Consider the following 21225-nt stretch of genomic DNA (forward strand, 5'->3'; position numbering starts at 1 on the left):
GGCGTGGATTGATCAACAATTTGCATCGACAGCATCAGAACTAATGTCTTCCTATGGCTCTTCGAGCGTCTGCGTTTGTCTGACGAAAAAACGATCGCGCAGGAAGCACGAGAACATATCTACTTCTAAGTAAAACTGTTGTCGCTAACGCAGCAGCGGCCAGAGCAATCAGCTAGTTAGACGGGACGGGATCGGCTGCCTTTCTCTGCCTCAGACGTGGCACTGCCACCTATTGCAAAGAGATCTCTATTCCAAAACAGGTTTACAGTTGGCTTCCCTCACCACATCTTCAGCACAGGCCCGTGAACCTTGGCTAGCGTTACATTCCAGAGGGCGACGTCAAGAAATGTCAAGTTAATAACCAGTTGCAATAGATTTATGCTTCCTAATAATACAAATATCTGAAAGCAAAAGACTGCCAAACTATCAATGGCTGAATTATTCTGAATATACAGATAAAAACAAGGACTAAACCACAGGTGAATCTATTCTCGCGGAAGCAATTTACATCTGGGAGACAACAGTTAAGCACCCTTTCTGGTGCTTTAGTTTTCAGCCAATGAACATGAACCTAATGGAGGGGCGACTTCCTTGACAGATAGATAAGCACTGCAGCAAAATAAGAGTCGAATCAGAAGTAGATACAATTTTGCAAAACTAAATGCACTTTGTGGAAAGTTTTATAAGACCCAATTATTTAAGTACCTATTTGACATAGTTACAGATGTAAGCTCTCCTATAGTAAAACTCAAGAACTGTGGTTGAACCATCAATTGTAACACAAACCCAGCCCACCCGTCGGTCTCTTAATCTCCAACAGGGTGAGGTGCAAGGCCAAGACCCAAGAGGCTGACAGGTGGGGCATGTTTCACAGTATAGTTGTACGTAACTGCCCATCCTTAAATCTGGAGATTTGCAATACAATAGCTTCTTCAGTTGTGGCTATGTCAAACAGATGCCTAAATCTATGTTGTGCGATGGATTCTACGGGTATATTTTTTTGGAGTTTACAAAAGATATAAGCACGAAACATGTAGAAGGAATGAAGAGAATTTTCTATCAGGGTGCTTAGATTTTTTTTTAAATACACTTGTCAAAAGGGCAGATTAAATAGAACCATTGAAAAAAAAAGGGTGACAAGTAAAGGCTGCCTAACACTGAAATTTGCCTCATGTGTGTCATGCTTGTTGGTACAAAAAAAAATACCTCATGCCACTTGCCGAAAATTGCCAGTCTTCAGTTCTAGGTGTCCCCGTTATGGTACTGGGAATATAAAAGGAGGGAAGTGTCAGTTCTAGATTTGTATCACATTAAGCTCCATAGGTAAACTATAGAACAGTACTGGCAAGTGATACAATGATAGGTTACCTGAGGTTGCATGTAGCCCATCCCTTGGGGGTAAGCTCCATGTTGAACCATCTAAATGGAGTATCAGCAGGTCAATGTCAAGCATCATGAGCAGTAAAGCAACACAAGGTACAAATACTAACCGCTTGTGCATTTGAGCTACTGGCACCACCATGGGCACCAATTGTATCTTTCTTTACGGAGCCATCACCAGATTTTGAGGTCAATTTACTATCACCCTACAGCAAATGAATGGAAACAGAAGTTTGGTTAATATTCATTATACACTATTCCTGCAAACCACATATGATACAAAAAGAAGCTTGCAAGACATAAACTGAATATGCAATATGTAACAAATATCAGAGTATCCATGCAGCGTTGCTTAGAAGTTAGAACTAGAATGTACAGGGTATTGCTTGAAAAATGGAATGACCATGATGGATGCAACAATATGTCTTCACATAATGCAAAACTGGAACGCATGCAAGTCAATTCAAGTTACAAACTTGCATTCTTCAAGCAATACAACTATACTGAGCACTTGCAGTCAATTGACAATCACTGATTGAAGGGAATCACTCAATGGTCTAATTAGGCTATGCACATTTGTGCCAACGGCCAAAGCAGGCGAAAATGCTTTAGAAGGTATGCTTAAACAAGGACTAACAGAAAACAAGAGCAAAACTTCGCATCAGTGCCAACCATTTCAAACAACAACATATAAACGGTGCTGCAAAACAAAAGGGATTTGAAGATCACATACCTCCATCTGTAATCACGACGCCCCATCCCGAAATTTGCAACGAAGACAGAGAAGCAACATGAGATGGAGTAATATACAAAACAAAAGGATTATTCACATTTATGTATGCTAGCAGCAGTGAGGAAGGGCGGTGATTACATACATCTCTGTACTTGTGCAGGTAGATCTTGAGGGGTTCCACGTACTCCTCGAAGCCAAGCGTGGCCATCGCCCAGAGAAGATCGTCCCCGTTGATGGTCTTGCGCTTCTCCTTCTGGCACTTGTCACTGGCCCTGCACCCAACGCACAAACCACGGGCGAAATCAGACATCAAAATCCGAAAGGAAACCAACCAACCCAGACGAGACAAGGAAGCCAAGGGTGACGCTACCGAGCCGGCTAGCCAACTCACTCGCTGGTGACGAAGGAGATGAACTCGGAGACGCACTCCTGCAGGGTCTCCTTGGCGTCCTTGGCGATCTTGCCGTTGGCCGGCACGGCCTTCTTCATGATGCGGCTGATGTTGGCGATGGGGAGGAACCTGTCCTGCTCCCTGACCCCGCCCCCGCCACCGCCCCTCGGGCTCCCGCTGTCGTGGCTCCCGCCGTCGGCCATCGCCCGCCCGGAAACCCTAGATCCATCGTAAACCAAATCAGCTTACAAAATCCATCGGCGCGCGATCGAGAGAGGGGCAAGGAAGAAGAGGCGAGCTGCGTTCGGTCCTCACCGTATAAAAACGCGCGAGCCCGCGCTGGGGAGCGGAGGGGAGAGAAGGGAGGGGGCGAGGAGATGGTGGTTGTTGGTGCGGTGAGGAGAGAGAGGTGGGGAATGGGAGATCGGACGCTGGAGAAGGCGAGGCGACCCGGGCCGGTGCGATGAGGAAGACGACGTATCTGGGCCGTTCGTCGGTTGGGAAGTGAGAGAGGGAGAGGAGGCTGGAAGTGGGTCCTCGGTCCTGACCGGTGGACCTGGCTGGTTCAGCTGGTATGGGCTTTTTCTCCATTGGGCCTTTCTCTTCGCGGAATCACGTCCATTCCATTTCATTTCAGGCTTAAAAGATGATTACAAATGTAGCTTCCCCCACAAATTAAGCCCAAACAAGCTACACGGACATACATCATCGATTCCACAACCTGACCGCACACAAACAAACTTGAACGAACATGGACATGACCACTGACGAAACTTAACCTAGCAGCCCTGCGGGAAGGACTGGCGATTGGGGGACTAATTAAGCCTCTTCTCCTTTGGGCTGATCTGATCGCGGAATAAACCTCCATTACATTGCATTACTTACTTAAAAGATGATAGCTAATGTAGCTTCCACAACAAAGTAAATCGCAAATTAAGCCCCAAACAAGCTACACGGACATAACCAAACAAACTGACCGCACACAAACAAACTTGAACGAACATGACCGCTGACTAAACTTAACCTAGCAGCGCTACGAAGAACTGCTGATTGGAAGACTAATTAAGCCTGCTACGGCACTAAGCACTCGACACATACTTGCTGTCATCGCAGCCACTACATAATTAAGCTGGTCTGTGATCCATGGAAGCTAGCTAGGGAAACTTGGTAAAGTTGAGCAGATCCGAACCAAACAAGTGTCAAGTCCCTGCAACCTCGCCATGGACCCAGACCAAGATTATTAGTACTTGGCTGCAGGAGGCAGCTAGGGCGCCCCCGCTGCCGCGGGCTCGAAGAGAGGCATGTATCTTCCACCGGCGTCGATGGACAGAGACTAATCCCAGACCTCCACGACCTCGATGGGTATGATGTTGCGAGCGACTTCCCTTGGACAGACGCTGCCGCTGCCATACCAGCCAACGTATCTGATCCGGAGCTCGCGGGGGATGTCGCGAGGGTCTTGGAGCTGGACGACGACGCCGACCGGGGAGAGGTCAGGCGCGTCGAAGCAGGCCGGGTCGATCTCCTCGACATGGCCAATGCTTCCGAGGTGGGAGCCGATGTCTTTCTTGGCGCGCTCCTCCTTGGGGTAGTTGAGCAGGTTGATGTGGGCGAGGTAGTCCGGCATGGGCGCCGGGTAGCAGTTCCTCTGCTCCCCCTCGCGCACGACTTCCACCGTGAAGCCGTCGAGCTCGAACGGCTGCGTGGCGATGGCCGCCGCCCGGTCCTCCGCCGTGGCGAAGCGCAGGCACATTTCGGCCACCATCGGGGTGGTGGCGAGGAGCTCGAACTGCAGGTCAGGGGCCGCGGCGTGGATGGCGGAGCGGATGAAGGCCTTCTGGTCAGCGATCTCCGCGGGGTCCGGGGTGATGAACGCGTAGCCCGTGCGGTTGGCCTCGAGGCTCATCTCCGGGGTCATCTCGAAGTACACCGTGGTGGATTCCGGGCGGCCCGAGCGGACCACCGGGTCCGGAGCCCAGTGGCGGACCGCGGACGCAGGAACGGGGTGGTCGAGGCGCTTGTTCGCGTAGGTGAACGCCGGGCGGCCATCGGACGCCTCCGGGGAGAGGCGCGGCCGGGCAGCATCTTGCTGTTTGTCCTCCTCTCTCAGGTCTCAACGCCGAAGGTAGGGGACAAAGGAATGCTGTGGAGCGTGGAGTGGGAAATGGGGACTTGCTGGTGGAGGAGGAAGGAACGGGTGCAGAATTTAAGCGCAACGCAGCATTTACAGCAGCTAGAGGTTCAGAAGACTAGGAGAGGAGAGAGGTGGGGACTTGCTGGTGGAGCAGTTTACGCCGAGAAAAAGGAGAGTTGACACTTGACAGGAGGCAGCACAGGCGTGAGATGAGAGAGCGCTTGTTTGATTCGCTCGGGGCCTTGGGGGCACTGAAGTGACAAGAGGGCGCAAGATGGCATGGAGTGGTCTCTCTCTCGCCAGGGCCTCAGGGTCTCGGCAGGGGAAGCATCTCGTAGGCCGTAAGCTGTAGGACAGACCCATGGGACTTGGCTTGTAGGCAGACGTCGAGGATTGGTACGACGATGCTGGCATGAAGAACTTCTTTTCTTTGAAAAGAACTTTTTTTCAGTTTGCCACGTGACTCGAGAGGACGATGGTTAGGATTGGGATGGATTTTCGGCGCAAGGATCCAACGCAACCGCAGTGATTCTCTGTTTGACCGGACTCTGGGAACAGAACATCATTTCATGGCACGCACGTATTTCAAGATTTTGCTTTGACCGATAATTAGACTAATGATTTGAGACTTATGTGTTACAAAAATTATATCATTGGAGTCGTATTTCAAAAACCTTTCCAACGATATAAAATTTGTAACATATAATCTACATACAATTGATCTAATCATTGATCAAAGTTCGACCTCGAAAAGCGTGAGCGTCATTCTTTGTGAAATGGAGGAAGTACGTATGATCAGAAAGTTTGGGCTGGGGTCCTCGCGCTCCGTCTGTACAGAATTCTGGACTTCTTTTATATTGTTACATGATTGTCAACCAGTTTAGATAAAACATTCCGATTACTAACTGTAGCAACTAGGAGGCGTGCAACCCATAAGAAAACAAAAATGTTTCATACATGGTGCCTATTATTCAGTTTCATACACGGTACCTCTTTTCTTTAAGCCAAGGCACTAACCCAGATTTTCATGGACACTTTCGTGGGATAATTAGCTTGGCATCGCATTGTTTGGGATGCTACAAGATAACGCTAGTAATTGTACAACAGGGATAACATGTATCTACAAAGGAAAACTAAAAAACATCATAGGCTCTACTTGATTTTGCTAAAGCATCGACCATTGAGTTGAAATGTTCCCTTCCATGCGAGATGGACATACTTATACCAATATATTAAATTGAAGTTGGTGGTGATGGTACGTCCATCGCCGTACGTCCTCCACTCTCGTCCATCGGTATGCCGAACTATTCATGATTCGATCTAACTCTTCACCTCGCCAAACTCTTCCCGATCCCTATCCAACTCCTCACCTCCTCTTCAGCATAGGCCTCCCGATCCGCCTCCTCGCCGATCTCTCTTCCTCGCCCCCTCTCTTCCTCGCACACCCGCCCATGTCGGATCGCCCACGCTCCTCCACGCCAGTAACACATGACCATCCTCACGCCCGGAATGCGTCCGCCGTCGTCAAGGGCCTCGTCTCCTTCACGTCGCAAATCTCGGCCAAGAACCTCATGTGCGCGCTCCCCGCTGCTCCCGCACGACGCAGTCGCACGGGGCACACGCAGCTAGCCTGCCAACTGCCAATAGATTCTTTTGTTGGATGGACATATTTCACCTCCATTGCTTTCCGCATTCTGATCCATCTACTGTTGGGGGGAAACAAACCTCTATAGCCACCGTGGACACAATCAGCATCTCACCGAGGAGATTAGATCTCCAAGGTGAGTTCTAAAAACACGACTTCATCTTTCTACACCTTCTGTTGCTCACTGCTTATGATGCCCCATAAGCCCATCGTCTGTAAGGCTCTTTATAAAATTCTCAAGGCTGATTGTGCAGACGATGCAAGAGGGAGGTAATTCTATTGGTTCGGCGGCGGCGATCTACGAAGAATGTACTTTTTTAGCTAGAGCCTTTAGTCATGTTATTTTTGAGCACTCGCCCGGAGAGAGTAATACCGTTGCTCATACTTTAGCTAGTAGTGCGGTTGGATCCCAACGAATTGTTTGGCTTGAGGATCCTCCAGACTTTATTTTGAACTTGCTTGTGAACGATGTAAGCCTATTTTCCAATCAATAAAGTTGCATGATGGCTTTCCCTCAAAAAAATAAAATTCTCAAGGCTGATTGTGAGGCCAGGAGTAGCACACTATTGGCTGCCTCTTTATGTATAACTAGATGATGTCCCGCACGTTGTTGCGGAAATTTTTAGTTAATATACATGCATGAGTGGAATTGAGTACAGCAACGGAAAAGTATCCAAAACTCAAAACATAGACTGAAATTGTGTGATAAATTCTTCACATGGTGAGGATATCATGATAGAAAATATCATGCATGCACGTGCAACAAATATGATTTTCTCACTAAATAGGTGCGAACATATTAATGATATGATGATGTGGCATGCTTGCATGTTGAGAGAAATCTTAATATACATGCATGAGTGAAATTGAGTACAGCAACGAAAGATTATCCAAAACTCAAAACATAGAATGAAATTGTGTGATAAATTCTTCACATAGTGAGGATATCATGATAGAAAATATCATGCATGCATGTGCAACAAATATGAGTTTCTCACTAAATAGGTGTGAACATATTAATGATATAATGATGTGGCATACTTGCATGTTGAGAGAAATCAAGTAGTGGATTTTTCCTACTTAGATATAGAAGATACAATTCTCTCTCCAAAGGATTTTTGATATGTTATGTTTGCCTTGTTTAGCAGACTTAAACTATGGTTGAATTGCATTCTTTTTTTTGCAGCTTTATTAGGTGAACGGGTGCAATTTGTATGTTCACGTTCCTTAAGAAGGTGATTGGCATGTAATGGATTGATAATTTGATGTAACACTACAGTTTGATTTTACATGTACCCCCTCCATTCCAAAATATACACCTCATATAGATTTGTGCACTTGCACCAAGGCAGCTCTCGTTTTTAGTGCATGACCGCTCATATTGGGTTAATAATAAATAGATGTGAATAGTAATTGTCCGGGTGCGGGTACCAAGAAAAAAAAAGATGTATTATGAAACAAATGAGAAAAATCTATACTCGTTGTATTGTGGAATGGAGGGAGTATGGATTAACTACCTAAATATAGCAACCAGCCTGAAGTAAGCTCTCTATTCCTCCACTTTGATGAGTCAGTCGTCTGTACATTGTCTCAATATTAGGTTTGGGGTAGAAGAATAAAAACATGTTATACTAATAGGTCATACTTCTGAGCATGGATGAGTTCACCGAATCTTGTTAACTAATCTTGGTGGTGTTGTTTTTCTATGATTTGGTTTTTCTTCCGTAGCAACGTACGGCCGTCTTGCTAGTGTGTGATGTAGTAGTAATCTGGGACGACCCAAATTGAGGTGATATGGCAGCCAATTAGGCGTCCTAGGAACACCCCCACCCCCGTGGCGCTACACCATCGAGAATAAATGCTTAAGTCAACGCAAGTCAAGCATAGCTTAAGAAGACCAAAGGACCCAAAATCCTCTCAACATGGACCAAATTCAGCCCAAGGAAGAGGGAAGCAAATGGACACTCTAGTCATGTGAACGGTACCATTTCCACGTTAATAAATTGTACTCCGTACAACCCAAGGGATGGCATGCAGCTCAATCTCTCTTTATTTCCAATAGATTAGGGTAGAGAGGGCGATGTCAACGTCGATAATTTATTAACGTACCTTCATGTTCCCAGTATGCGATGGCATGCGTCTGTTAAGAGAAAGAATAGCATAACGCCCAGTGCCCACCCCTTGGGGTGTATTTATTGAAAACAAAGAGATTGAGCACAGCACGATGCATTGGGCATGCCGTTGCTGTGTTGCCTCATCTTCAGAGTTTATACAAGAAACACAGATTGCGAGCACAATCAGAGCGCCTGGTGCTTGGGCAAGTATATTGCTGTCAGTATGGACGATTCCATCCAGTAGGTTGTTCTAGTTTAAGATGATTGCTGCCAACAGGAGAGCCCAGGCCAGATCGTAGTGCGAAGCACAGAGAGGAGCTTCACAGTACAACATTATATAATCTCCGCACTAACACAGGCTTATCAAAAGGACGAACCGTGCATCTCAGATAAGGTAACCATCGTCACGTCAATCTGGGGAACAAAACTCATAACAGTACTTTCTCTTAACAGAAACAAAATCCAACAAGACAATAGTTTTCACCAACACCATCACAGGATGTCAATTCAAGAGTGCACTGTAAACACAAAGGAACCACCCCCATAAACAACTAAAGCCTTCATACTGTCTACTCCTTGCTTAGCAACCAAGATGAGACTGCAATCTAAGACCTGGGCTTCTCCTTCTTCTCCTTGAAGAGAGCGAGCAGAGACACACCAGATACCTTGACGACCTTGAACCGGACACCGGGAATATCTCCCACGGCATGCCCCTTACGACCAAAACCAGCAATCAACACCTCGTCCTGGATAATGATGCAAAGAGAAACAATATTGGTACATTCTTCAAAGAGCAAGAATTTGAATGGGTACAAGATGCAGAACATACATTTTCCTCAATGAAGTTTAAGCAACCATCATTAGGCACAAAGGCAGCAATCTTCTTTCCATTCTTCACAAGCTGCACACGTGCACACTTACGGATGGCAGAGTTAGGTTGCTTAGCCTCAATACCACTGCAAGGGAGTCATGACGTATTAGCTTACGGCCATAAAAGCATGGGTAAGAAAAAACATAATGTGTGTTACAGCATACATCTTCTCAAGAACAATGCCCTTGGCGTGAGATGACCCAGCAAAGGGTTTCTTCCACTCATTACCCAAGTGGCTCTTCTTGTAGGCCTTATCAGCCCACCTCTGGTTCCTGCGGTGGGTCTTGAGCTTGCGCCCAGCTCCCATACCACGTGTCTTACTACAATAGGATTAAATTGTGGTTAGCATGACTAAACTAAAAATAACAAGTTTATGCTATACATCGTAATAGTTTGACACTGGATCCAAATCAGAAACATAAAAGCAGGCTAAGAAAATGGTTATCCTACAGTTTATACTCCATGAATACGTCAAGAAGTAAAATTTTGCATGAATGACTAAAGATTTAACGAGTATCAAGCATAAAAAACGTAAGACTTCTGCATCTACAACTCTTGTCAACGAACAGATCGACTGCATCTCCCATAAGTGAAAATCATAATTTACAGTTCACTCCATGGGTGTGTATACTACCACGCAAATGGACTTTACTACAACCGAAGTCGGTGTGTATGCTACCACGCATAACATCCCAGATCTAAGTTTGGATCAGGAAAAAATACGAGCACACGGCAGCAACGAATTAATATCGCTTATGAATATGTTTAGTACTGACGTTGTATAATCTGATCAGCACTTGACCGTCCATAAGCTTGGCTTCATCACACCCGATTTACCCCTAAAACAACCGAGAAAGCTCTGGATATCCCCTCTAAGGCTCTAAATCACGAGTAACCAACGCAGAGGACTAGACCATTCCAGATTGCTAGTTCTAGCCAGTAAGCAACCATGGGAAAACCGTCGTAAAGAGTGACAGAAAGCTTACCCCATGTTGACGAAGGGGGAGGTCTCAGAGGCGGCTGCGGCGGCGGCGGTGCGAGGGAGCGCGAGCTGAGAGCAGCGGCGGCGGCGACGGAATAGAGAAGAGGGAAATGATCGGGGAGGCGAAGGTATTTATATGTGTCTTGTTTAGTGCCTAGGGTTTGCTTGTGGATCTGGCTGCTTTAAGATCCGTGATGGCTGATGCAACGACGGTCTTGATGCGGAGGGGTTAATTGAGGTGGGGATTCGCACCCTGGACCGGACCTGCCACATGGAGAGCCCAGTCGATGTTTAGACTTTGGAGGCCCACCGCCCACAGGGTTTCCTCGCTCTTTCATTTCTCATATCGGCACATTGCCTGTGCTTTCTCGAAATTTTAAAATTCGCGGTCATTTTGCCCACTAGTAGTCTAGGTACCACTCCTAAAAAAAATAGCTACCACATGTGGGTAAAGTAACACATCTATGTAGAGTATAAATAAGTGTGGCATTGTCATTCTTTTTTTTTCTAAGTAAAAACAACGAACACGGTTGCACGGTGATGAAAGGAACCATCGTACGCTTTAATGGCCTGTGAGGCTTATGATTTTCGATTTCGATGAGATAAATTGGTATTCTTTTCAAAAATATATATGAAAAAAGGATCCTTGGGACTCCTAGTAAATGATAGTGCATGTAAACAATTGAACATTTCGTACTCATCCCTTATGCATGACATTTTTTGTTAGGTACTCCTTCCGATCCACAATAAAGTGTCGACGATTAGTACAACCACAATAAGTGTCGTTGATTTAATACAAAGTTCTACTAAATCATCGGACACTTATTATGGATCGGAGGGATTGATGGCTCATTGGTCACGAGCATAGAGATGAAACACACCTAGCCATGAAGAATGTGCACTTCAAGACCAAATTGTCAAGACTGTCCAATGAAGATTGAATCATGTAAGTTATAGCTGCTGGGGTTGAGTTGTATCGTACTTATAAATGCAATTCATTTTTTATGGATCGGTTCCACTACTTTTGCTTTTGTTATGCTACTTGAGAAACTTCACTCCATGTGCAATGTATTGAATATCTACCTGCTATGCTACCAACTTAGTGGCACATCGGGTCGCTGCATAATGCATGGTTGAACGTGCTTAAGTTGTGAAATCCAACCCTTCCATAAGATTTTGTCAGGGTCAATTTGTCCTACACGCAAATGCACCTTCTTCTGGTTATGCTCATTTCCTTGCCAAAATTCGTTGATATGCTAGCTCAGCTCATCACACAATCCAACGTCCAACTTGAAAACACTTGTCACTCACAAGGAAATTAAAAGCTTGCATGACCAATTTAACAGGGATCTCTATCCTGCCACTCGGTCTTTCGTTTGGTAAACTTTCACTATTTCCCATAGGGTATGCGGTTCAAGATAATCTTTTCTACTTATAAAGTTTGGAGTTGGTAATGGTCCGTTCACTCGTCCCCAAACATTCTCGCCTTTAACAAGTTGGACCGGGCAAAACCATGAGAAGCAAGTAACAACTCATCATCCCCCAATCTCCTCCTACTGCCTCTGCTCTCCAGTGGTCCAATTTTGAGTTTATGGTTCAGAAATGGCAAAGCACGTCACCAGGCTAATCATTACGGTTGTATGTGTTTTTTCTTTTTCTAGCAATTCATAGCAAAACACGAACACTAATTAGTTTTCTTCGGAACTCGGCTTCACAATATGAAGTAGCGTATCGGGTCATCGTCGTCACGAGCATTCTGAAAAATGAGGATAGCTATAATTTACTTTGGGTAACAAGCTGTCCCCATGACCTTTCATATGCTGCGATCGCCTCCTTAACGACATGGGCCTGGTCGACCGAAGCTTGGAAAAATAGTTTAAGTGGTTCCTACACGACAAGTTAGGTAACTCGTGATCAATTTGCTCGAGGGGTACGCACGTAATCAAATCACATGCGTATGACGATAATGAAGACACGTTGTCTGAAGATTGTATATTTGTATACACTATATAGGTAATTTCTGAACTTTGGTTGCGTATATGTAGTCTGTGGTGAGCAAAATCTCAATTATAAAGTTATAAATCATGGAGATGAATAAGTTGTTTCCATCAATTCAGAAATGTGTACGCATTTCCTTGGGTATTCAGAGATGAAACATGTTTGGAGATGAAGATTTCAGTTATTCGCGTATTTGCAGATGAGCGAAGTTGTCTTGAATGCACGTAAGAATCATAACAGTGCAAGCACCAGGAAACAGCTGCAACGTCACCTTCGAAAAATCCACCTGATGGGCTCACCGACGTAAGCTATCAGGAAAGATAGCGTGTCAGGACCAGAACACGACTAGTCGACTATGATGTACAGTAAGCTCCAAAACTATGAGGGAAAAGAAAGCTTACAGTCTATGGAAGAGATGTCAATATTTATTCAGGAGATCTCATGTTTCTTCAGGAGTTCAGGTGGTTCAGAAAGTCATGTGCATGACGGTTCTCAACGAGAGACTGGCGCTAATTCAGGTCTTGGAAGCCATGTGCAAGATGGATGGTTCCCAAATCTAGGCCCAGCCCAACTAGTCCGAGGCCCATCTTCCAACCTCGGTTTCCCACACATCTCCCACGAGAGACCAGCCCCCATCTCTAGAACTTTCCTCCTCGCCTCCGCCTCCGCCTCCTTCCTCCTCCCAGCTCCAAACCCAGGAAACCCTCACCTCCCCTCGCGGTCTCCTCCACCCGCATCCCAAATCCCAGCCCGCCACCACCGTACTCGAGCTAGAAGGAGGAGCAGAGCAGGATGCCGCCGAAGAAGGCCCCGGCCGCGTCGAAGGCGGACGTGGCGAAGAAGCAGAAGGTCCTGGAGGACAAGACGTTCGGGCTAAAGAACAAGAACAAGAGCAAGAACGTCCAGAAGTATGTCCAGTCCCTGCAACAGTCCGGCCAACCCAAGCCTGACCCAACCAAGACTGCCGCCAAGGCACGGGGGAACACTCAGATCGAAGCTCTCAATTCTCCCATCCGTTTTCTTTACTCTTCTAATGTTTTTTCTTGTCTCGGGATGTGGATGCGCAGAAGAAGAAGGAGGAGGAGAAGGCGCGCGAGAAGGAGCTCAGCGATCTATTCAAGGTCGCCGTCAGCCAACCCAAGGTCCCAGTTGGTAAGGCCTCCTCTCTTAGTCAGGCGGTTTTTAGTGCGTGTCTATTCTAATAGTAGATAAGTGAAATGAGAATCCCTGATCTTGGTTACGTAGTTTCTATGAATTCATGTGACCGATAGGATAATATGTAAGTGGTTTCCATAATGCTGTAGTCTTGATTTGAGCTAATGTTGGTAGGATTTTAGTTAGTTTTTTTAAAACGTGAACACCTGTAAGCTCTTTTATGTCCTGCAGGCTGCAAATGGAAATTGCAAAGTTTGATCAGGATGCTTAGATACTGGTAGTTTGTTCATAAGGTGTCGCAATTTCTATCCTGGTTTGTAGATGCTGGTGCCTAATTTACGTTCTATTATGCAGGTGTTGATCCCAAGTCAATACTTTGTGAGTTCTTCAAGGCTGGACAATGTCAGAAGGGTTTTAAGTGCAAGTTTTCACATGACCTGAATGTCCAGAGGAAGGGTGAGAAGATTGATATTTACAGTGACAAGCGCGATGGAGGTAAGTAAACGATGTCACCTTTCCGGTTTGGGAGTTATTCAAATCGCTTGGTTGAAATTCACATGTTAATTGTCATGAGCAGAAGATACAATGGATGACTGGGATCAGGAGACCCTTGAGAAGGTTATCGCGTCAAAAGGGGCAGAGTACCAGCAGAACAAGCCTACTGATATCGTATGCACTATTCTGACACTAGTATCTATTCATTTTTCAAGCATTTCTCGTCATATCATGTGCCACTTTCAAGTTCCAACTTGTTAGTATAAACGAACAAGAATCCTACTAATATATTTGTTTGGTAATATTTGTGCCAGATGATAATATACTTGGTTCTGTTTTGCTGTTCATATTGTGGCTTCAAATGCATATTACACTCTTTTCGAATTTAGGAGGAATGCGTGGATTTGAAATCAGAAACAGCATTGCTTTTTGTACCTATGCGGTTTTCATGTAATGCTAATAAGCCATGGTCTTCCATATGCAGTTTTGAATCTATTTTCTATAAGCTGAATACAGATATGGGTTCTTTTGGCCAAGCACATAAGTTTGTAGTTCCTTTACTACTCGGTGATTGTTTTTTAAGTCGACAAATCATCCCACGATTAGTCAATTAGCCGGTTTTGCTACCCTGACATGGTGCAGCAAAGTCGAGCGTAGTCGACTAGGAACCCCAAGTCACCCAACTTGGTGGCCTATGGCCTAGGGGTTGCTTTGTGGCGATAAGTTAGTCTCTAAGTTTAGATCTAGTGTGGACAAAAACAGAGCACCAAATCGAGGAAAGGGGGCATGACAGGTCAGAGGTGGAAATCCTAGCCCCAGAGATATATATTGGTTTATCTTTGTACCACTAAAAGTATGCTTATATGTGTAGTGCCCTCTAAAAGTAGTACTCCCTCCGATCCATAATAAAGTATCTCAGATTTAGTACAACTTTGTACTGTACTAAGTTAGTACAAAATCTGAGACATTTACTATGGATCGGAGGGAGTACTAAACATCCATTATTTGACTTGAAAATGTGCAGCAGGCCGGACTAGTGGTCCATTAATCAGACTAGTCACCTAGCTGGTCGAATGACAACTCGATTCCACTTGAAAACACTATATTAACCTGGTATATTCTCTGTTGCAAGTGATCAGATTGATCTTGTCTAATTCATTGGTGATTTGGCATGCTTGGACTCTAGTTGTAGTATGGTTTATAGTATTAAGAATTCTGAGTAGTGATTATGTTAGCCATAGACAATGGATTTTACCCACTTCTGTGTATATATGTTGGACTGATGATAATTCGTTGGTCTGTGCTAATTTGTCATTTTTCTCCACTGGGTTCGCCCTTGTACCATTGTTATGATGACATAATCGGTGTCTTATCTCTCCATTTCATGTTTAACTTGGTTGCTATTTCGTAACGTCATCGTATACGTTAAAGGATAGCACTCAGTCTCCAAACCTGAGTTAAAACGAAAATGCAGTTCTAGGCACTGAACGAAAACACCATTCAGTTTCCTACTTATCTAATTCCAATCCGCCCCATTTACATGTACCGCCAGGTGAAATCGTGAAGGTTATCTTCTTTATTTTCCAATCCTCGAGACATTACTGTTTTCTAATAGGATGGTGATTTTGCTAATTATTTTGTTCTGCAGGTTTGCAAGCACTTTCTTGATGCCGTGGAGAAGAAACAATACGGCTGGTTTTGGGTTTGTCCAAATGGTGGGAAGGACTGCCACTACAGGCATGCACTTCCGCCTGGCTATGTACTAAAGTCCCAAATGAAGGCCTTACTAGAGGAAGAGCGTCAAAAGGTCGCAATTGAAGATGAGATTGAAGATCAGGTAAAATGAAGATCAGTAGACATCCTTCATTCCGCAACAGAGATCTTGTCCCTTTCTCTTGTGTAAATGACTCCTTCAGCATTGTTGTAACATTTTCTATTGCATTTCCATCTAATAGCGGAAAAAGGTTCAAACCACAACCCCCATGACTACAGAATTGTTCATGGAATGGAAGAGGAAGAAGGCAGAAGAAAAGGAAGCTGGTCTTGCTGCCTTAAGGGCAGACAGGGCTAAGAATGACCGCATGAGGTAATCTAATCTTCTCTTGGTAAATATTACTAGGCCTTGTGGTACCTACTGTGACTGTACTTGTTCTTGTATCCAGTGGTCGCGAGTTGTTCATGGCCGATGCAAGTGTTTTCGTTGATGATGCTGAAGCATATGAAGTTTATGAAAGACGTGAAGAGTCACAAGCTAGTCAAGAACAGGTAAAATTTTCACACCTTGACTAAATTTGCTCCTTAGTGGCTCGTGACATAATCAAAGTAATTATATCCTAGCAAGATCAGTTGTGAGAGTGAAGGGCCATGATCCCTAACAAGAAAGCTCTTGGTACCACACCCACTTAAATTTTGTGAAAGTTTGGAATGCCCCGAAAGCTGTAAAAACAATTCCCCAGAAGTGGGATGTTCTGGACTAGTTTTCGCTTTGAGAGATAGCCAGAGAGGACCATTGCCTTGGAGGACAGGCGAGGTAGAAGAAGAATTCCTTCTATTTTCTTGCTTAACAAAAGATTACATGACTACTATCTTTATAGATTCCTTCTATTAGTCCAAACTTGTTTTTATCTTTAATGGGATGCAGTGAGGGTTTATTTGTGTGAGGGTTTATAAATACACCTGAGATTATCCTTTTTAGCAGATAAATATCATTATTTATTACTCATTGAACATTTCATTTCTACCATTATTTTAACTAGCTATATCTCCTAGCCTTATTAAAAAATGAAACAAGCAAAAAAAAGCAGGATCTAGTGGTAAAATATGGAGCTGTATTTATGGATCGGACACCTGAAAATTATGTTCTCTCTATTTTCGCTAGTCTCAAGTCATCTGCTTCTGAACCTGGTAACAGGCCATGGCCAGGGCCTGGTTCAGCCCATATATTAGCATGGACTTTGACAGATTGTAATAGATCCAAAATGTGTTCAGTACTATATTCTCTGTATTGATGCATATGGTCTTGAACTTTTTTCCACAGGGCAAGAAAACTCAGGATGAGGGTCCAAGTTCATCAACATCAAATGGCAAGGAGGCTGAGGAGGACCCTGATGATGAAGATATAGATGATGACGATGACCTAGACATGGATGAATTAAATGAACTTGAAGCAAGCCTGTCGAGAACATCCATTCAAATTCGAGAACCAGGTGAGGGTACATCATCTTGAACAGGAAATCTGGAAGGTCATTGAGAAGTCACACTCCATTTTTGCGCTCCAAATCGACCTAGTTGCTTTAGAAAAAAAAAAAGGGTGGAGCATAGATGCAACTAGACATTTGTTTTAAGAGACTATATGAGCATCATCTGTTTTTGAGGGAGCACTGATTAATTAGCGATGCAGTGTTATGATCACATGACAACTGATGTTTGCTGTGCTGGCCTTTTATCCTGTTATCTTTGTTGGAGATATTTTTTTTTACCTGTGTAGAATAACAGCACTAAAGTTTGTCTTGCCTCGTGCAGAACCAAATGGCAAAATTTAATGCGAATCCGGTTTTAATTTGCGACTCACCAATGTACTAGTCTTTTATGCCTTTTAAGGCCTTCTCCACTGTGGTGTTTCAGCCGGTCCAAACTCCACTTTTTGCTAGTATGGACCGATCCATACCACTGGAGCAGGGCGAAGCATCGAGCAAAAAGAATGGACCGATCCATGTATATGGACCGATGCAAACAACCAAAAGCAGAATAAAAAAAATTCTTACGGGGATGCTAGGTATGCTAGGGGGAAAATATCACGGAAGAAAAGCACCTAGATTTGAGGTATGGAGTTCTTTTATCTCATGCGGGTCCTACTCTGAAGCATGGATCGATGCATGCACACTGAAGGTAAAATTGAGTTGAAAGATCTGTGCATGGTGACAGAGAAAAGTTAAAAGTATGGTCCGGCGACACCGTGGAAGGCCTAAGAAACGTTGTGAATTTAGAGTCACGTGAGGGTGAGTTTGATTCTTGCATCAAGAATCGGTATATGTGCCGTTCTTTTCGTTCAGTCCTTTCTGCTTTGTTCCTATGGATTTGTCGGATCATACTTGGATAGACACGACGGTGTTAAGCATTCAGTCTTAGTGTGGCGTATCCACAAGATCAGGGGTTAAGTAGATGTAAAGCTGAAATCTCCAACATTCAGAATCCATCAACACACTAAGTTGAGCGCTGGGAATCGGGCGTCCGTGTCTACACAGCGAGATTACTTGTGGCAAGCGGGAATGGCTAGCTAATACGAGTTGGGATGACCAAGCTTATTGCACCCACGACTCCACGAGGGCGTGCACGACTAAGCTCTGTCTGTCCCCGGCGGGCTCCACTTTCGTGGGTCCGAAGATCAAATACGTTGAAACGCATGTGAATGAACCGAGAGCTGTCCTTATCGTACAGCTTGAGCGCCAATAGATGTCTCTTCTTTTTCGTCAACTGCAGGTCGGGTCAACCCACGACACTCTGTTTCGCCTTTTACGGGTTCTTTCTTGACCCGAACGTAGTACCTTTCCAAAAATTTAACTTCGTGCGGTAGCATGATGGATAACTCTCTGCAAAAGCAGTATTATAGTATGCCTAGGATCGATTAACAGACGTAGCAACCTTTTGTACTATATAACATAACACTCTGAAAATCAAAATCCTTTTTCGTAATAGAGACGATAACATCTTAATGTGCGATGCATCGAGTAGAGCATATACTGTATAAAGCTAGCAGAACTCCAGGTACTGAGGTACAGGCAAATGCTGCAAGGAAGCGTAAGTTACCATATCCTCGCACGCACCGACGCACGCACGTACAGGACACACACTACTAGTAGTAGACGTACGACAGACACGATCACTAGTTGACTACACGGACAACCCAAACCGGTCCACACAATCTGCTGCAGGGTGCACTAAAATGACCAGGTTATTAATTCACAACGCGCTAAGGTACGCACACGCACACGTGAGACGACGTACATACTGTAGTTACGAACGGCGTCTCATTTCTTCTTGGCACCGGCGGCTTTCTTGTCGCTGCAGGCATGCAGCACTACTGATGCCGTGGACACGGCGACCGCGGCGATTTGCTTGCCCATGCTCTCCTTGACCTGGCCCCTCCGCGGCAGCGGGTTCCCCGACGGCGTCTTGCTGATGGCCGGAGCGGGGTAGCTGCTAGGTGCCATTGATGGAGGATTCGAGGCACGTACTATCTCCTGCCGCTCTGCGCTCCCTGTGTGCTACTGCTGGTGAGGAGGACAATGTGTGTTTGGAGCATGGACCTGGGCACGAGCGTATAAATAGGCCAAGGGGGATGCATGGATGGGACCTGATCCGGAGCAGGGGTAGTGCACCAACCCGCGGTCGAGCGTGGACTTGAGTGCGGATCCAGGTGGTCAAGTCGTCAAGGGTCGCCACGCCAGACGGCCAGAGTGCCGCCAAAGGTGAGTCGGGGGTTCGGGGTCGGGGGACAGCCGGACAGGCAGTGGTGACTGGCGAGTGCTGTGCTGTGGGCCTGTGGAGCGTGGAACCGTCGTGTGAACGGATGCCCCATGTATGGAGAGATGTATACTGTATACATGATGAGGGCTTCCCAGGTTCGTGTTCTCACTGCTTTGCACGGAACAAAAGATGGCGATGGGTCGGGGCACCCTCTCGGCTCTCTGTGTGCAGGCAGCTGCCAGCTGGTTCCAGCACGCGCGGAAGCTCGGAACAGGCCAACAGCTAGAACTGCTGAAGCGTCACGAATCCATGTGGTGGGTTCCAGCTCAGGGATGCAGCCGTGCGCTTCCCTTTGACTACTCCACGTACGTAGCGTGCTGCTGCTGCCTTGTGTTGCAATGAATGGCTGCAAGCATAGTTCTTCGTTCTACGTTGGCTTTACCACACACACACACTTGAGTGTCAAATCAAGGTTCTAGCCGACACTCTAGACAGTGCCAGCTGTGGAAATATGACATTGAAAGGCTAATATTTTATGTTGTATTGATCCGATTTTCATATGGGACATTTATAGAGGTACAAACGGGAAAATAAATTTGGAGTACAAGACAAGTAATTCCTTTAAACCGATTCTATCTTATTTAATCCCAACCATATCTCTAACATTCCCCCTCGGTCGTAGCGGGAGCGAAGCGGACGATTGCGACTGGATTTGAAGTCTTGTGCTTCCATCGTCTTCTCTGCTTCGCCATCATCAACTGCGTCTCTGATGGACTGGTCCGTCACCTAGGGCGGTGCCTGCCGTCCCCTTCTGGTGTCGTCCCCTTGTCTCTCCTCTATTCCCTCCCGCAGTCATAGCAGGAGTGCCGTGGACGCTAGTGACGACGCGGACGCTTTGACTGGAGTTGTTGCCGATGAGTCGCTGTAGACGTCGTAGCCCTTGAAGTCGATGTCGAGGTAGCCGATCATGATGTGGCCGTGGTCGAAGTATTAGTCGTCGTAGTGGATGGAGCCGCAAATAGCCGAAGGCGCAAAAAAAAATTGCGCTATGATGATGTAGAGACGGAACTGCAGTCGAAGACGATGCACCTTGCTGATGTCAGAGGGTGTCGTCAGGAGGAGCGTCGTGTGTATGTCAGAGGACACGTCGAAGGAGATGAGGCCGCCAATTTTGCCAGAATTGGAGGGAACCCATCGAGCACGCATCGGTTTTGTCAGGACCGTGCGCGCCGTGCGACCACCAGTTTTGCCAGAACTGGAGGCAAGTCATCACAAATAATGATGTTGGTGTCGATGCAGTCGAAGCCGTCGGAGACGCGGGGATGCCGTCGTCGGTGAAGATGACGCGGGAATGCCGTCATCGGTGAAGATGACGCGAGTATGCCGTCGTCGCTGATGTGTCTTGCAGTAGAACTGTCAGAGAACACGGAGATGTGGATGAAGTGGCGGCGGCTGGTTGACGATGATTCTTGATGGAGATCACGTTGATGAAGACCTTTGACGATAAAGTGTCAGCGATGGCGTATCAGCAGGCATGTGATGATGATTTGTCGCTCGAAGGCGTCCCTTTTGACGACGTCGTGTCGATGCCGTGCTGTCGGAGAAGTCGTGTTCCACACCGGCCTGCGTGTGGATGATGCATGTGCTTCTCGTACATGTACTCGACGAAGTGGAGGCGGCTCTCTCGTAGTTGGGCGTGACGTAGTCGTACAACTCGATGGCGTGAAGATGATGCAGATCGGTGGCTTGGTGTAGACGATGATGAATGCGCCGTCAGCACTGGCCGTCAGGTTGATGCGTAGCGCGGCGGTGTGCTCGAAGACGCGCGGGCTCGGTCAATCTGGAAGTCATGGACGATGCA

The 21225-nt window shown here is 45.9% G+C and overlaps 3 protein-coding genes across 4 annotated transcripts; 1 reads left to right on the forward strand and 2 right to left on the reverse strand.

Moving 5' to 3' along the window:
* Positions 1-339: 339 nt before the first annotated feature.
* LOC100831223 (nuclear transcription factor Y subunit B-3) lies at positions 340-2979 on the reverse strand. Of its 2 annotated transcripts, XR_002964134.1 has the most exons (9): positions 2820-2979; positions 2505-2723; positions 2256-2385; positions 2114-2119; positions 1491-1586; positions 1369-1419; positions 1207-1263; positions 706-905; positions 340-609 (listed from the first exon to the last, which is right to left on the reverse strand). XR_002964134.1 is itself a non-coding variant. In XM_003564502.4 (8 exons), the coding sequence occupies exons 2-7, from the start codon at positions 2705-2707 to the stop codon at positions 1243-1245; spliced, it is 507 nt and encodes a 168-aa protein (XP_003564550.1). In that variant the 5' UTR covers positions 2708-2723; positions 2820-2979; the 3' UTR covers positions 340-609; positions 1207-1242. The 2 variants fall into 2 exon arrangements, 1 of the variants encoding a protein (XP_003564550.1); XM_003564502.4 differs by lacking the exon at positions 706-905.
* Positions 2980-8782: 5803 nt separating this feature from the next.
* On the reverse strand, positions 8783-10411 carry LOC100832317 (40S ribosomal protein S23). The gene is made up of 4 exons (XM_003564506.4): positions 10255-10411; positions 9433-9588; positions 9227-9353; positions 8783-9143 (listed from the first exon to the last, which is right to left on the reverse strand). The coding sequence occupies exons 1-4, from the start codon at positions 10257-10259 to the stop codon at positions 9003-9005; spliced, it is 429 nt and encodes a 142-aa protein (XP_003564554.1). The 5' UTR covers positions 10260-10411; the 3' UTR covers positions 8783-9002.
* Positions 10412-12861: 2450 nt separating this feature from the next.
* Positions 12862-17468, forward strand: LOC100832024 (zinc finger CCCH domain-containing protein 11). Its single transcript, XM_010234222.3, has 8 exons — positions 12862-13220; positions 13316-13400; positions 13758-13898; positions 13981-14072; positions 15547-15735; positions 15854-15984; positions 16061-16163; positions 16936-17468. Exons 1-8 carry the CDS (start codon positions 13041-13043, stop codon positions 17122-17124), a joined length of 1110 nt encoding a protein of 369 aa, XP_010232524.1. The 5' UTR covers positions 12862-13040; the 3' UTR covers positions 17125-17468.
* Positions 17469-21225: the final 3757 nt, after the last annotated feature.

The sequence above is a fragment of the Brachypodium distachyon genome, chromosome 2, assembly GCF_000005505.3.
Source record: "Brachypodium distachyon strain Bd21 chromosome 2, Brachypodium_distachyon_v3.0, whole genome shotgun sequence".
In the NCBI taxonomy this organism is placed as follows: domain Eukaryota; kingdom Viridiplantae; phylum Streptophyta; class Magnoliopsida; order Poales; family Poaceae; genus Brachypodium; species Brachypodium distachyon.

Bases quoted from the DNA above. Each gene is read 5' to 3' on its own strand.
- LOC100831223 (XM_003564502.4), bottom strand. From the start codon at position 2,707: ATGGCCGACGGCGGGAGCCACGACAGCGGGAGCCCGAGGGGCGGTGGC. The intron at 1,420-1,490 runs GTTAGTATTTGT...TACTCCATTTAG, and splicing joins GTAGCTCAAATGCACAAGCG to ATGGTTCAACATGGAGCTTA. The intron at 1,264-1,368 runs GTAACCTATCAT...TTATATTCCCAG, and splicing joins TGGGCTACATGCAACCTCAG to TACCATAACGGGGACACCTA.
- LOC100832317 (XM_003564506.4), bottom strand. The intron at 9,354-9,432 runs GTATGCTGTAAC...ACTCCCTTGCAG, and splicing joins GGCATTGTTCTTGAGAAGAT to TGGTATTGAGGCTAAGCAAC. The intron at 9,144-9,226 runs GTATGTTCTGCA...ATCATTATCCAG, and splicing joins TAAACTTCATTGAGGAAAAT to GACGAGGTGTTGATTGCTGG.
- LOC100832024 (XM_010234222.3), top strand. From the start codon at position 13,041: ATGCCGCCGAAGAAGGCCCCGGCCGCGTCGAAGGCGGACGTGGCGAAG. The intron at 14,073-15,546 runs GTATGCACTATT...TTTGTTCTGCAG, and splicing joins AGAACAAGCCTACTGATATC to GTTTGCAAGCACTTTCTTGA. The intron at 15,985-16,060 runs GTAATCTAATCT...TCTTGTATCCAG, and splicing joins GCTAAGAATGACCGCATGAG to TGGTCGCGAGTTGTTCATGG.